Source organism: Bipolaris oryzae, assembly GCF_000523455.1.
Source record: "Bipolaris oryzae ATCC 44560 unplaced genomic scaffold scaffold_9, whole genome shotgun sequence".
NCBI classification, from domain to species: domain Eukaryota; kingdom Fungi; phylum Ascomycota; class Dothideomycetes; order Pleosporales; family Pleosporaceae; genus Bipolaris; species Bipolaris oryzae.
The window spans coordinates 1-12500 of record NW_006911285.1 but is presented as its reverse complement, the minus strand read 5'-3'; the positions used below and the strand labels follow the sequence as shown (position 1 = coordinate 12500).

Here is a 12500-nt window from a genome sequence, read left to right as displayed (position 1 = left end):
GGAAACGAGCGCGAAGGAAAAAAAAAACCAAGATGTAACGTGCGTCACAAGCTAACACCCCATAGATTAACAACAAGGTTTTTTCCAAGGAAGAAGAAGAAAGCTTGCATGAAGGATTGTTCCATTCTTCCTTGCATGTGGGGAAAAGGTCTCACCGTCTCATGTGAACGGGGTCTGTAGGTTATTGTAACGTCTTTCTAGGTTTGCTTTTACATACTTATGACAAAGAGATGGGTGGTGACGGTGGAGTGAGATGATGTGAAACAAGTCCTTTGATTCTTTTACTCGAATGATATTCTACATTCAACCAATGATGATGCGAGTAGAAAGTTAATATATGTCTTGTTATGCATTTTAGTTGTCGTAAGAGGCCCGCAATTTACATCATGGTGAATGGAAAAAATGTGGAAATTCTGGATCGCGAGAGAAAGAGAAACTGTTCGCCCAACCGGTAAAGCGAGGTTGCTGCGATGAGCGGTATAGGAGCTGCTTTGCTGGCCTATTTGTTGTTCAAAGAAAGCTTGTGGCTGAAACGGTACAGCGGGCAGGAAGAATGGGTTGCCGCACGCTTTTTTTTTCTGCCGGTAGATCGCCGGCAACGATCTTGGTGCTACTACTTGGGTGCGGGCACTAGTGACTTGTTCCGGGCGTGTTAGTGTGTAGACAGTGATTTGTGAGTGATTTGTTCGCGCGGTAAAGATCCACATGTCACAGGGCGTCAGCATGCGAAAGTATATCGAGACAACGCACTTTGCGTGCCACGCGTCCTGCCGGCCTGTCCACCTTGAGATATCTCATGATGGGTTGGGGATAGCAGAAAGGAGGCCTATAGGGTAGTGTTTGCGCTGCTGGGATGCTGTAACTTTCACCGGATGTGCGACCGATGAAACTCACAAGTTCTCGAATACTCATCGAGGTATGCAGCCATATGCTTCTTACCACTAGACTGCCGGTGAAGATCCCGACCTGAGGAGCGCCACAGGGGTCATTCGCCATGTGATTGGCATAAATCGGAGCGTACCATAATGGGATGGTTCGAGAAGGTTATTTCTAGTCGGCCCGTCGCGGGTCGTGGATGCAGCGCCCTGAAGCGGCTCTTCGGAGCCACGACGCAGGGTGACGGAAAACGTCTGGCCACGGTCTACGTAGACACTGCGAGGTACCTGTACATAGGTGTACATTTAAAACCTCTATACAGTGGAGCAGATTGGCGGTGAGACGTGAGTGAGTTTGACCATCATGGTGCCATGGCATGTTCGCGGTGATTTGGATGGCGTAATTATACGACGTGATGACTCCCAAGTTGCGTGTCGCATGGTGAGCAAGCCCGTGATGGATATCCGACGGGAACGAGGTACGGTACTCGGAATTCGTCTCGGAACAGATGAGGGAACCATAAGTATGTGGGACCCACGGGCTCCGGCAGGGGCATGCAGCGCATGCTGATGAATTTCCCGATCTGGTCATGGCGAGCTAGCTGCCAGCGGTCTTGGCAGATGGACATTCGGACATTCGGACATTCGGACATTCGGACATTCGCAGTGTGCGGCCGCCATTCAAGCGGCAGGGCTACAGATTAAGCGAGACGTTGCAAGATTCGCAAGGAATTGCTCGAAAGACGTCTTGTAGACGGCCCACGTGATGGCTGGCGGATTACTGCGACGCGGAACAAGTTGCGTGATTGGCGCTAGTGCGTGGTCATGGAGGTTTCCATCGAGTAATGTAGAACAGTCTGGTCTCTCAACAAAGTGGGTGCTTTTTTGACACGAGGCAGCCTGAGTCTCAGCCAGCATCGGACCGGGGCCGCCAAAATGTGTAAAGAGACTGTAAAAGATGTGGGTGGAGTGGGGAGGCCAGTCAGCGGCTGTGGTTGGCCCACGGTGCGAGGGAAAAATTCGATGTATTACCTAACGCCGCGTCTTGGCATGGGCACCATGGATGTTCAACATGACAGCGACGACGGTGAAGGCGATGCACAATTCGCACAGAGCCACCATGGGCGCATACAACGTGTCATGTGGATGTGGGCGACGATGCAGGTGTGCGTGATGTGCTGGGAGCAGCTGCAGGCTACCAATATGTATGGGAAAGGTGGTAGGCAAGGGCGGTTGCGACGATGCCATGGCCGAGGAAATGGTCAATTGCTCGTCCCCAGATCGCATAGTACAAAGGATTTTTTTGGCGACAGGCACAAGCACAAGACTAGGGTTGCGGGGAAGAGGACATCACATGTGCGTCAGCGAATAATGTCGAGAGGGCGGGTAGTGTGCCGCTGTTTTGGCATGATGAACACCCCAGAGTTTGGCGGGTGGAGACGTAAGTGGTGCTCGACAACCAGGCTACTGATGCGTGGGTGGAATGAATGGCCGCCGGCGAGCCAAATCAGGTTCCCCGACGTCGAGCCACGATGGTGCAGACGATGCAGACGGTGCAGACGATGCATCCGCTGGCAGCGAGCTGAGGCGTAGCCGGGGCCCGAGGTCGCGACACTTCGGCGAGACTGAAATCAGCGGCAAGATGAGCATAGGGGTGAGGATGGCATGTCAGCAGCGAAGGGCGTGCGTGCAATTGATTAATGGCAAATGGGCAAGTTGCCGGGTGTCGAGGTCATCAGTCATCATGGTCATCATGGTCACGGGACTCAGCCGGAGTTTGCTCGCTCTCGCTTGTTTGTTGACGTCTTTTGAGCCGGCAGGCACGCCAGGCCAGACTGGCAGGCACGCTCGCTGGGTTCACCGGCGATCTCGTGAGCGGCAGGCCGTGCGCGCCTGCCTCCTGACCCAAAAATTACACTCAGATGCAGGGATGCGCTTGCCGCAAGCGTCTAGCCCGGGTACGGAAAAATCCCTGCTCGTGCCACTACCGATGAAATCATGCAAAGCTCCCAAGAGGCAACCCAGTCAGGGAATTTCTCTCATGTAAAACCAGTCATCAACTCTCTTAAATAAGACCTCGTCCTTCCCCAGCCTCTAGTCCTCGTCAGTTTTTGATAGCCTGCAATGTTCCTGCCTCAACATCTCATTAACCACCTCAACTCACACAAAGTCAACTCCTAAGCACTCCACTGCTGCACTCCACGCTTTCCGCCTGCATATCGCTTGTCGGCCCACGCCCTTACCCCCATTGGACAATTCCTTATCTCTCCCACACATCTCCGCAACCCATCTCTGCTATCTTCGCTGCCAGCCGTCCACTCACGTCGCTCACTCACAGCCCTACCCCAGATTCTCTAGCAGAGAATGCCAGGCCGCCTGCTCAGTACCCTTGCGAGGGTGGCTCCTACACCACTTCCTAAATCGGATTCCACCAAGCCACACGCTGAAGGTCTGCTGCCCCCAGTCTATTCTTACGACGCTCCACGCGTCAAGGCAAAGTCAAAGTCAGAAGAATCTCTAGTCATGGACATCTTCAACCGCCACAAGCATGACAAGCATGCTAAAGAAAAGGAAGATGCCAAGAAGACGCCCAAGTTCGAGGCACAGGGCGCAGCCTCCATGAACATGAGCGTAGAGTCTCCACCAATCGTCTTCTACAACACCCCCCAGACATCGACTGGCGCTATTTTCTCTGGCCAGCTTGTCATCAACGTACACGACCCCTTCATCACTGTCGACAAGTTTGAAATGCGCATGCTGGCCATTGTGACCACCAAGAAGCCCGTGGCCCCACATTGCCCAGAATGCACCACTCAAACCACGGAAATCCACAAGTGGGAGTTTCTGACACATCCCGTCTCGCTGCGTCACGGTCCCCACAACTTCCCCTTCAGTCACCTGCTGCCAGGTCATCTGCCAGCTACCACACATGGTAGCCTTGTCACTGTCGACTATTACCTGTCCGCTGTTGCTACCACCTCTTCGGGCAAGATTACTTACAAGCGCAATCTGGACGTCAAGCGCGCTATTTTTCCGGGTGCGGAGAAGCATTCTATTCGTATCTTCCCGCCGACCAATCTTACGGCTTCCGTCAAGCTGCCGCCAGTAATCCACCCTATCGGCGATTTTCCCATTGAAATGCGCCTTTCTGGAATCGTTCAAAACAAGGCAGACTCGCAAACGCGATGGAGACTGCGCAAACTCAACTGGCGCATTGAAGAGACGCAAAAGTTCATTTCCCCAGCTTGCGCCAAGCACATTTCCAAGGTTGGTGGTGAGGGCAAGGGCGTTCTCCATGAGGATGTCCGTGCCATTGCCAACGAAGAGGTCAAGACGGGTTGGAAGACCGACTTTGAAAAGGGCGAGATCGATGTCGAATTCCAGGCCGCCTGCAACATGGCCCTGAAGCCTCTTTGCGACCTGGAAAGCTCAAACGGCATGAGCGTCAAGCACAACTTGATCATTGAAATGGTTGTTGCTGAGGAGTGGGCACCACTCAAGAAGCTCAGCCAAGCTACCCCTACCGGCGCCGCCCGTGTTCTGCGCACTCAATTCCATTTGATCCTTACCGAGCGACCAGGCATGGGTATTGCTTGGGATGAGGAGCAGCCTCCGCTCTACGAAGATGTTCCCGTCAGCCCACCCACATACGTCGAAGAATGCGAGTACCCCTTTTCCAACATGAGCTCTCGGTCTGGTAGCTTCAGCCTTGACCGGTAGTTTTGGAATCCTCTCTCCTTGCGTTATTTATACCCCACTCGTCACGCTCAAGCAGGCGATTCACGAATTTCCTTACTTGGCCATCGTCTGATTTTTACTTGCAATCATCACTTTTGGACTACGTAGGATATACCCCCGTTTTTACTTGTTTTTTTTTCAGGCGTTGCTTTGCTTTGCACTCGCCTCTCTCATTTGTTGTCGGCGTTTCGGTCCGTTTGTAGATTGCTCGAGTTGAGCGCGCAGCAAGCTCCTCGAATACTGAGATAGACGTTTAGCAAGAAAAGTTTCCATTCGATAGGACTATTGTTTACATAGTCCTACTAGTAGTATATAATACAGGAACAAAGTCCCACTCTTTCAATTCTAGAGAGCTGCATGTAGTGAAAAGTAGTTTGCTGTTGTGATACTGAAGCTTCACTCTACATACATCCGACTCAGTCGTAACAGAACTTATTGTAATGCAAAGAACATCATATGACGCCAATACACGTGACGAGCGTCGGCTCATTAAACCATCATCATCACCGCCAACTCAGCAATATCTCTGCGACAACCACAATATCATGCGAAATCAATATAATCACCATCTCGCATCTCGCGCCGTACCGCCCCCATCCCTCCGAACCGCTTACACGTGCCGAACCCCCATCACACCACCTCGCCAATCCCATCACATCACGACCACCTCACCCCATCTACCGTCGGCACCCGCCGCACCCCATCGCACTCACCACTACACCCATAACACCCGACCATCACTCCCGCAATTACATCTTACTAAGTACCAGGGGTCCTCACTAAGGCACTTCCCTACACTACATTCCCTACTACCACGATCCACGCTCACACCCCCGACCCCCGCCAAGCCCCACAGAGCCTCACACACATACCCCTGTATATATCCCAAATCAGGAAAGTCCATCCCGTATTCCGCACTTCCCTTTTCCGACCAAAAAAAACCCCCTCAATGCACTAAGTCATAGATCATAATCGCTCATCTCGTTTCATATTTTTTTTTCTTTCCACTTACTATGTAAACTCGTTTTTTTGGATTCCGCGGTGCGGAATATGTGCAAAGTGTGTCAGGACGGACAATGGCGGGTTCGCGTTGTTTGAGGATTTAGTTTTTTTGAAGGGCGCTAAGTATGATAGGCAGGTACGGTGCGTTAGCGGGGGAGTTTGTTTAGCCGCCATTTTTTTTACAGTATTGGAGGAGTTGGGTGGAGGTGGGGCGGGGGAGATGGTCTAGAATGTTAGGTTGATGTTGGTAGTGGTGGTGGTGAGGAGAAGGGAAGGATGGAGACTCGTGTTGCTACTATTACTAGTTTTCCGTATAGCGGGTTGACTGGCTGTATTGGGTGCAAGGGGATAGAAGGTAGCGAATGGGGAAAGTTCGGGGTGTGGGGATGGAGAGGGTTAGGGCGCGTGGTTGTGGTGGAAATTGTTAAGTAAGCACATGTTGGAATGGGGTAAGTGTGCGGGTGCCTGTGGAGACTGGGGCGCTTTCTAGAACGACCTTGTGTCAGAGGTAGAGGGCGGCTACTTTGAAGAATTTTTTTTCTTGAGGCTTGCTTAGGAGGACGGCTCGGGCGCTCGTGGCGTTTTTTTGATGTGTTGGCGCCAAGGATCGTGAGTTTTTCTGAGCTACGATGCCAAGGAGGGGCGGTGGTGTTGAGTTGGTGGGGACGTGTGCACTGATGACGGATGAGAGAATTTGTGCATCGTGTATGCAATGTGTGCCGTGTATAATTGTTTGGTTTGGGGGCTGATGTTGAGTGGTTTGTATTGCTGTCAGTGGCTGACTTGGAGGGGCTTTGCGTAGGACCCAAAGCATGATAGTAGCAACTGGCTAAAAATTAGGTAAATTTTGGATACCTGATCTTAACATACCCACTCCTTACTTTTGTTGTGTTTTCATGTGACGATGTCATCTGTTTTAAAGAACCTCAGCTCCGATTTGCACGCCATCCTCTTCCATAGTGCTGTGAAGATAAGGAACGCTATGAATATAGCACTATACGAGGAGGTTTTAAGCAGTACAGCCATTTTTTCTCGTCAGAGTTGCATTGTTGACTCGTTTCCGTGTCTTTACATTGTCAACTCCTTTCGGTCTTGTTCCTGAGCTACGGTCTTCGAAAGGGCCGCAATCCGGCCCAAGCTAAGGTCTGATAGCACTGTACATGGTATCTATCTATACTCTCTGATAGAATCACAGATGTAAACCACCCTGTAGTGGATGTATTGTTAGAAGAATTGGACCAGACACATCATCATAAGTGAACACATAAATTCCCTGTTCTGTACGTCTTTATCTACGGTAATGCCTATGCTACCAGCAGCCCGAGTCGAACCGATCTCCCTCAAGGTACCTTTGTAGTAGATCGCGAACGGTACTGTAGGCCAAGTGTTAAGTTACTCGTAGATTTTAGCTAGATGAACAACTAACCAGATCAGCTTGATTATGTAGATCAACGCGGTCATGCCACATATATAGACTTTGGTATCATCTAGAATTAATATCTTTGTCGCAGCTTCTACAGCCTGATATTTTGCCAGAGGGAGCGCGATCTGCGCGTGGACTTCGGTCAAATTTCGTAGGTAAGCGTGAGACTCAGTACTAATACGAAACTCACTCTGCCGAGCTAACGGAGCAAGGTAGCCGTCTGATCTTTCCACAGACTCCGGTTCTGATCAAGTTAGGATATGCTGCATTGATTTAGATTGAGTTAATTGCCTCTTATCATCGCCACCCGTATGGACTTCGGTCGAGTTACACATTAATGTTCACCTTACTTTACTAAAGCCTCCCAACATGTCTAGCTATCTATTCAAACCCCAATCGAGTAGCCAAATCAAGGCCTCAAAGCCACTATCGTTTAGAGTGTAGTGTTGTGGAGGATAAGAGACATGTCCCGAGTTTATGGCAGGTACAAGACGAGCGACATTGTCTATCACAGAATCAGAAACCCCTGTTAAGAAACACGTTTCAATACTAGGGGATACTGCACATTGATCTCGAGTATTGTGATCCAGTTTGTAGAGGAGTTATTTAATTCAAGAAGTTGGCCAGTTTGAAATTATAGTGAACGCATGACCTTGGTCTGTTTCTAAAATATGGCCGGCATGACCAATCATGCGTATGATGATCAAGATCTCGGTGAGCTACGCCCACACGGCCGAAGATTCGCTCAGATTCGAGATCTCATGTAGGATTTATGACTCAGTGGATGTTCGCTATAGTTGACCTTTTTACGTTTGACCTTGATGCTGTTTTCGTCAGTAAAGCATCAGCATCATAGGACGGGTCATTCATTCATTGAAGAAGGAAGATAGGTAGCCATCGTTCGTCCACTACATCTTAATTCTATCACTAACAATAGCAACTTCAACCAACAACGACAATAACAACGCAACTCGGCTCGACTTGACTCTGCTCAATCGACTCTCTTCACCATCTTCAAAATGCAGTTTAAGCCCTGACCGCACGAGGAAAATCACTCTAAGCTCTTTACTTACACAGTATCTTCTAGTCACTTCCACCCTCATCGCCCTTCTTGGCGCCATCTCCATCGTTAAGTCCCAACCGCTTACTGTGGAAGAAAAGGCGATGTACGAGGAGAAAAGCAAAGCTCTGGTTAAGAAGCCTTTCCCCAACGGACAGCCAGCTATCAAACCAGCCCAATAGCCTAGCCAGTCTTTGTCGAGCGCTTTGTGCACTTGGTGCGCCTATGGCTGTGATAATACCCCCGGCGGCTGGGCCTGTGATTACTGCTATTATGGTGGCGCTTGCGCTAGATGGTGCTAAATACCCTATCCAACACAAAAACTTTCAATCGCAGGGAGAACGCTGGAGGCGAAGATTGCGGGCGGAATTATGTTGGGGGAGGCTTGGGATTAGAAGGTTAGATTCAACATCATGTCACGATTAGACTCGCCACTCCTTTGAATTTTTATACTTTTATCTCTTTATGCTAGCTTCTTGAATTGTTCTCTCTTTTCTTACCACTTGTGAATATCTCGATCTTTCAAGCTACCCCAAAACTATTCTCAACGTAGCTTGATTAGGTTCAAGTTATTTGTGTTGCTACGAGCTCCTTAGAACATAAAATCAGTCTCTGCTGTTAACCACACGCTCGAAACTCGACAGCTGCCAACACAGTCAGCAGCCAGTACCCAAGTTCTATCACGTGGATTTCCTCACGGGTAGAGAGCGGGAAACTTGGGTCTTCAATTGGGCTGTAGCTCTGTGACAAGCTATCGCTGTCTCCTATAATACGTGGTCTAGAATCAAGTCCATTGCCGAAACTTTCCTTAGCGTCTCCCTTTTGCCATCTCGATACCCGGCAATCATAGCCAAGATTACATTTTGCCTTTCGCACACCATAACCTGAACTTTCACATGATATACATAGGTTTTCTGTCAGGTGTACGCTTTGGACTTGATGGTTCTAGCAGGTGCCGGATTTTAGAGAAATATTATGTGCATATGTTCGTCACTCTACCCTTTCATCCAACTACATTGACATTTTGGAAGTGCTCCATACATTTCTCCAATGGTTGTATCACATTCCTGACAATTTCGCCCCTCCAGTTCTTTTCTTTGTCTGTTACACCCGTAAAGCACCACTTGACAGCTGTCGCATAATCCTCTCCACCCTCGTCGCTCACGCTGCGTGACCACTTCAATCCGGCCATGACATCAAAGGCATGTTTAGTGGCGGCGTCGATGTTTGGTGGGTGCTTTTTGCATACAGCATGATCCTCCAGACGACAACCAAAACAAAGTTCTAAGAGAAGTATGCCGAGTGCATAAAAATTACAGCCGTCCGCAGAAGATTCAATCCAGGAAAGGTGAGTGTGGTTTTGTAGGAAACCTTGTCTGATGAAAGGTTCGCCGTACGGAAGCAATCCGTTATTCTCTTTCGAAGTAAAGAAGATGATGTCTTCTTTGCAAAGGCCTGCCCGTAGCCAGGGCGTAGACAAAAGTTGTGCTACTGATGAAGCAACAAGGAGAGCAATTTGATAGCGCTGGCGCCGCGAAAGGGGGTCTTCAAAATCACGAGAGAGAATGTGGTCAAGTGTGATGGGTCCATTTCCGGGTTGATCCGGTTTTTGGTTGACCGGATGAAGATGAAAGGCTTCGTCATCATGGCTAACGATGCCCATGCATACTTCACATTCTTCGTCGCCTAGTCGCCGGCATAACTGCACATTATGATCGAAAAACATGTCTATTTGTATCTTTGGTACAGCAGGTCTGGGTGGTGCGAAACCCACTTTCTTGCAGTAAGTAGTTGAGTGGGGTTTCGCACCAGCTCGTGTCGGCAAAGGGTCCGGCGGGTGTTGACGCGTAAAAGACTTGGTCGTTTCCAGTCTCTTCTGAGTCGAAGAACAGCCAGGAATATGACCACAGAGAATCTGTTTCTGGCTCCATGGTGTAACCCCATGTTCTGAGGGTGCGACAAACATGAAGACGATCTCGAAACATACTTCGGTAAATGTTCGATGCTCAAGTCTCAAGTTCGCGAAGTGGTACTGCTGACATGAGCACTGCCACGCATTCTGCAGCGCCCGGAACAACAGATGTGATTTTTTGGAGATCTTTCTGAAAGCGGACTCCAGCTCGGAGGTTCTTCTGGTAGATCCGGGTGCGGCGTTTTGGAGTGCAGAGACTCTATCGCTAGAGCTCAGCAGCTTCTCCAAGCGCTCATTGCATTCTTTCAGCTGACCAAACAGCTCATCTCTGCTTCTTTCCCCAATGCTAAACTTCATTCGGAAGAATTCATAATCCAGTTTGCCCTTTGCAGTAGACAACTTCGAAGGTCGTGTGCCCTGTTGAGGGCTTGGCGACCGACTGGCGTTCCGTCGTTTTATTTCTGGTGGTGAGAGCTTATCCTGTACATTCTTCTCGTCAAAACATAACTCTTTCTTTAGCTCTTCGGCGATCTCATTCATTTCAGCCATGGTGTTCAAATACGATTTGTACGACTCTTTCAACCTGCATTCCAGTTGTGTTTGTAATGCCTTATCACTCCACCTTAGACCACCCGGGTTTGCGATGAGCTTTGCAACTTCATCGACGTCGTGAAGGAGTGGCAACAGGAGTTCTTTGAGGTTGTTCTTATATACGATTTCATGGAACTGGATATCGCGCTGGCATTTGGCGTATTCCTTACGTATCCGCCAGTAGAAGCCGCCGACCTTCGCAACATCACGCCAGTGCTCGATGCCGCTTATGAGTAACGGAAAGGCGCCAAGAACAGTGCCCGCTACTTCCAGGCCGCTCATACTGATGTTTACAATGTTCCGTTAAAATAAGTAATGTAGAAGGGACAGTTGAGGATGACAAGTTGGAAGGCTCAACAGTAATGGTGGCGTTCCTTCCCCGCGTTTTTGGCCCCACAGGTGACTTCAGCCTTCACGCGACTTCTCCATCACACCACGATCATTAGTATATTCCTGTTACCGACCTCCCAATGCTATTGCCGGAACAGCTGTGCGAGACCGGAGCACACAACCGCCTTTTTTGGTGAAGTAGATTCTTGATCACTGGATTATGAAACATGACACTGTCAGTGTCAGCCCAATGCCGCTCCTGTATCGCTATTCTCCAAGAAGTCATCTCGGCCTCACCCCAGCCAGATCGCAATGGCAAAAACTCCAGAAATCTTCGAATGAGGGAGGAACTGGACAGGCTTAGTCTTTTTGTTGGAAACATTGGAGCTCTTCATCAACCCGAGTCACCCATGTCCATCGAGTCACGATTGCAAGGAGCCCATGATGTGCTCACTCACATTGTGGGCCTCTTAGACGACTTGAAAGAAGTCACTGGAGAGCTCCTGGATATTGTCTCTGGTAAAAGAGAAGGAATGGTCTCGGTTGCTGAGGAGACTGATGATGAATGTGGAGGAGAGATCAGTGAAGTGAACGAGCTTCAGGAAGAGATCAGTGGGACCGTCACCCAGCTTTTCAGAATCTCAACTCTCATCCGACGTGCAGCACCCACAGATGTTTTTGTGAAAGCACTTAGCCGTAATAGATACAGCTTCAATGACCAATTCGGCATTTCCCATGTTGGCGAGAAACATCCGAAGCTTGCCACAAAGGACTCGGCCTGGCTTTGTCAACGGCTTGGGAGAGCTATTACGCAAAGAAGGCATTATCTCAGCTACATACAAGACCACCGTGAGAAACTAGCAGGTCCACTCAATTACCACGAACATCCGGGTGGTTTGGCCTACAAACCTCAAATTCCTAACATCAAGCAGTCGCTGCGTTCAAAGCCAACACTAGATAGGGAGAGTCTACCTTCCTTTTTCACTAAAGCCACCACTATCGCCGCTGAAAGGCTCGCACCTCAACTGAATGCTGCCGATGAATCAGATTCAGATGATGCTTGTTCCTACACAACAATATCCGGCTCGATCGACGGCGACCATGAGTCATCCACCAATGTTCGCATCCCAAAGCTTGACTCTTTACGCACTGGTCATGGGAAAGAGTTTGAATGTCCGTTCTGCTTTCGCATCAAAAAGTTCAAGAGCGAGCGTATGTGGAAAAAGCACGTCTTCTCAGATCTTCGTCCATATGTCTGCACGTTCCCAGACTGTGATGCACCATATTTTGGTGACATCAACAAATGGTTCCAACATGAAATGATGTTTCATCGTGTGAACTACAAATGCTTCCTCTGCGCGAAAGTCTTCAACCAAGAGGGCAAATACATTTCCCATCTAGGACGAGAGCATGAAGAGGTCTTATATTATTATTCCATTATAGTCCTGTATCAGCCGTTGGCTATGTAAGACTTTTGGCCAAAGGCCGTTCTATCTAACTAGTTACAATTTGGTACTTTGTGCTGTGTTGCGTGACTATGGTGCTTCGGCCTTTCTCTAGCTAAGCTAT

At 49.2% G+C, this 12500-nt stretch overlaps 6 protein-coding genes across 6 annotated transcripts; 5 read left to right on the top strand and 1 right to left on the bottom strand.

Annotated features, from left to right (window-relative positions):
* Nucleotides 1-470: 470 nt before the first annotated feature.
* Nucleotides 471-656, top strand: COCMIDRAFT_83393 (uncharacterized protein; the record flags this gene model as incomplete). Its single annotated transcript, XM_007685348.1, has 1 exon — nucleotides 471-656. The coding sequence occupies one exon, from the start codon at nucleotides 471-473 to the stop codon at nucleotides 654-656; it is 186 nt and encodes a 61-aa protein (XP_007683538.1).
* A 1155-nt stretch (nucleotides 657-1811) lies between these two features.
* COCMIDRAFT_22447 (uncharacterized protein) lies at nucleotides 1812-2922 on the top strand (the record flags this gene model as incomplete). Its single annotated transcript, XM_007685316.1, has 3 exons — nucleotides 1812-2094; nucleotides 2299-2316; nucleotides 2387-2922. 3 exons carry the CDS (start codon nucleotides 1812-1814, stop codon nucleotides 2920-2922), a joined length of 837 nt encoding a protein of 278 aa, XP_007683506.1.
* Nucleotides 2923-3239: 317 nt separating this feature from the next.
* Nucleotides 3240-4595, top strand: COCMIDRAFT_1299 (uncharacterized protein; the record flags this gene model as incomplete). The annotated part of the gene is made up of 1 exon (XM_007685293.1): nucleotides 3240-4595. The coding sequence occupies one exon, from the start codon at nucleotides 3240-3242 to the stop codon at nucleotides 4593-4595; it is 1356 nt and encodes a 451-aa protein (XP_007683483.1).
* Nucleotides 4596-7709: 3114 nt separating this feature from the next.
* On the top strand, nucleotides 7710-8280 carry COCMIDRAFT_22445 (uncharacterized protein; the record flags this gene model as incomplete). The annotated part of the gene is made up of 2 exons (XM_007685315.1): nucleotides 7710-7752; nucleotides 7976-8280. 2 exons carry the CDS (start codon nucleotides 7710-7712, stop codon nucleotides 8278-8280), a joined length of 348 nt encoding a protein of 115 aa, XP_007683505.1.
* Nucleotides 8281-9101: 821 nt separating this feature from the next.
* Nucleotides 9102-10883, bottom strand: COCMIDRAFT_1298 (uncharacterized protein; the record flags this gene model as incomplete). The annotated part of the gene is made up of 1 exon (XM_007685292.1): nucleotides 9102-10883. The coding sequence occupies one exon, from the start codon at nucleotides 10881-10883 to the stop codon at nucleotides 9102-9104; it is 1782 nt and encodes a 593-aa protein (XP_007683482.1).
* A 275-nt stretch (nucleotides 10884-11158) lies between these two features.
* COCMIDRAFT_83255 (uncharacterized protein) lies at nucleotides 11159-12400 on the top strand (the record flags this gene model as incomplete). Its single annotated transcript, XM_007685347.1, has 2 exons — nucleotides 11159-11513; nucleotides 11775-12400. The coding sequence occupies 2 exons, from the start codon at nucleotides 11159-11161 to the stop codon at nucleotides 12398-12400; spliced, it is 981 nt and encodes a 326-aa protein (XP_007683537.1).
* Nucleotides 12401-12500: the final 100 nt, after the last annotated feature.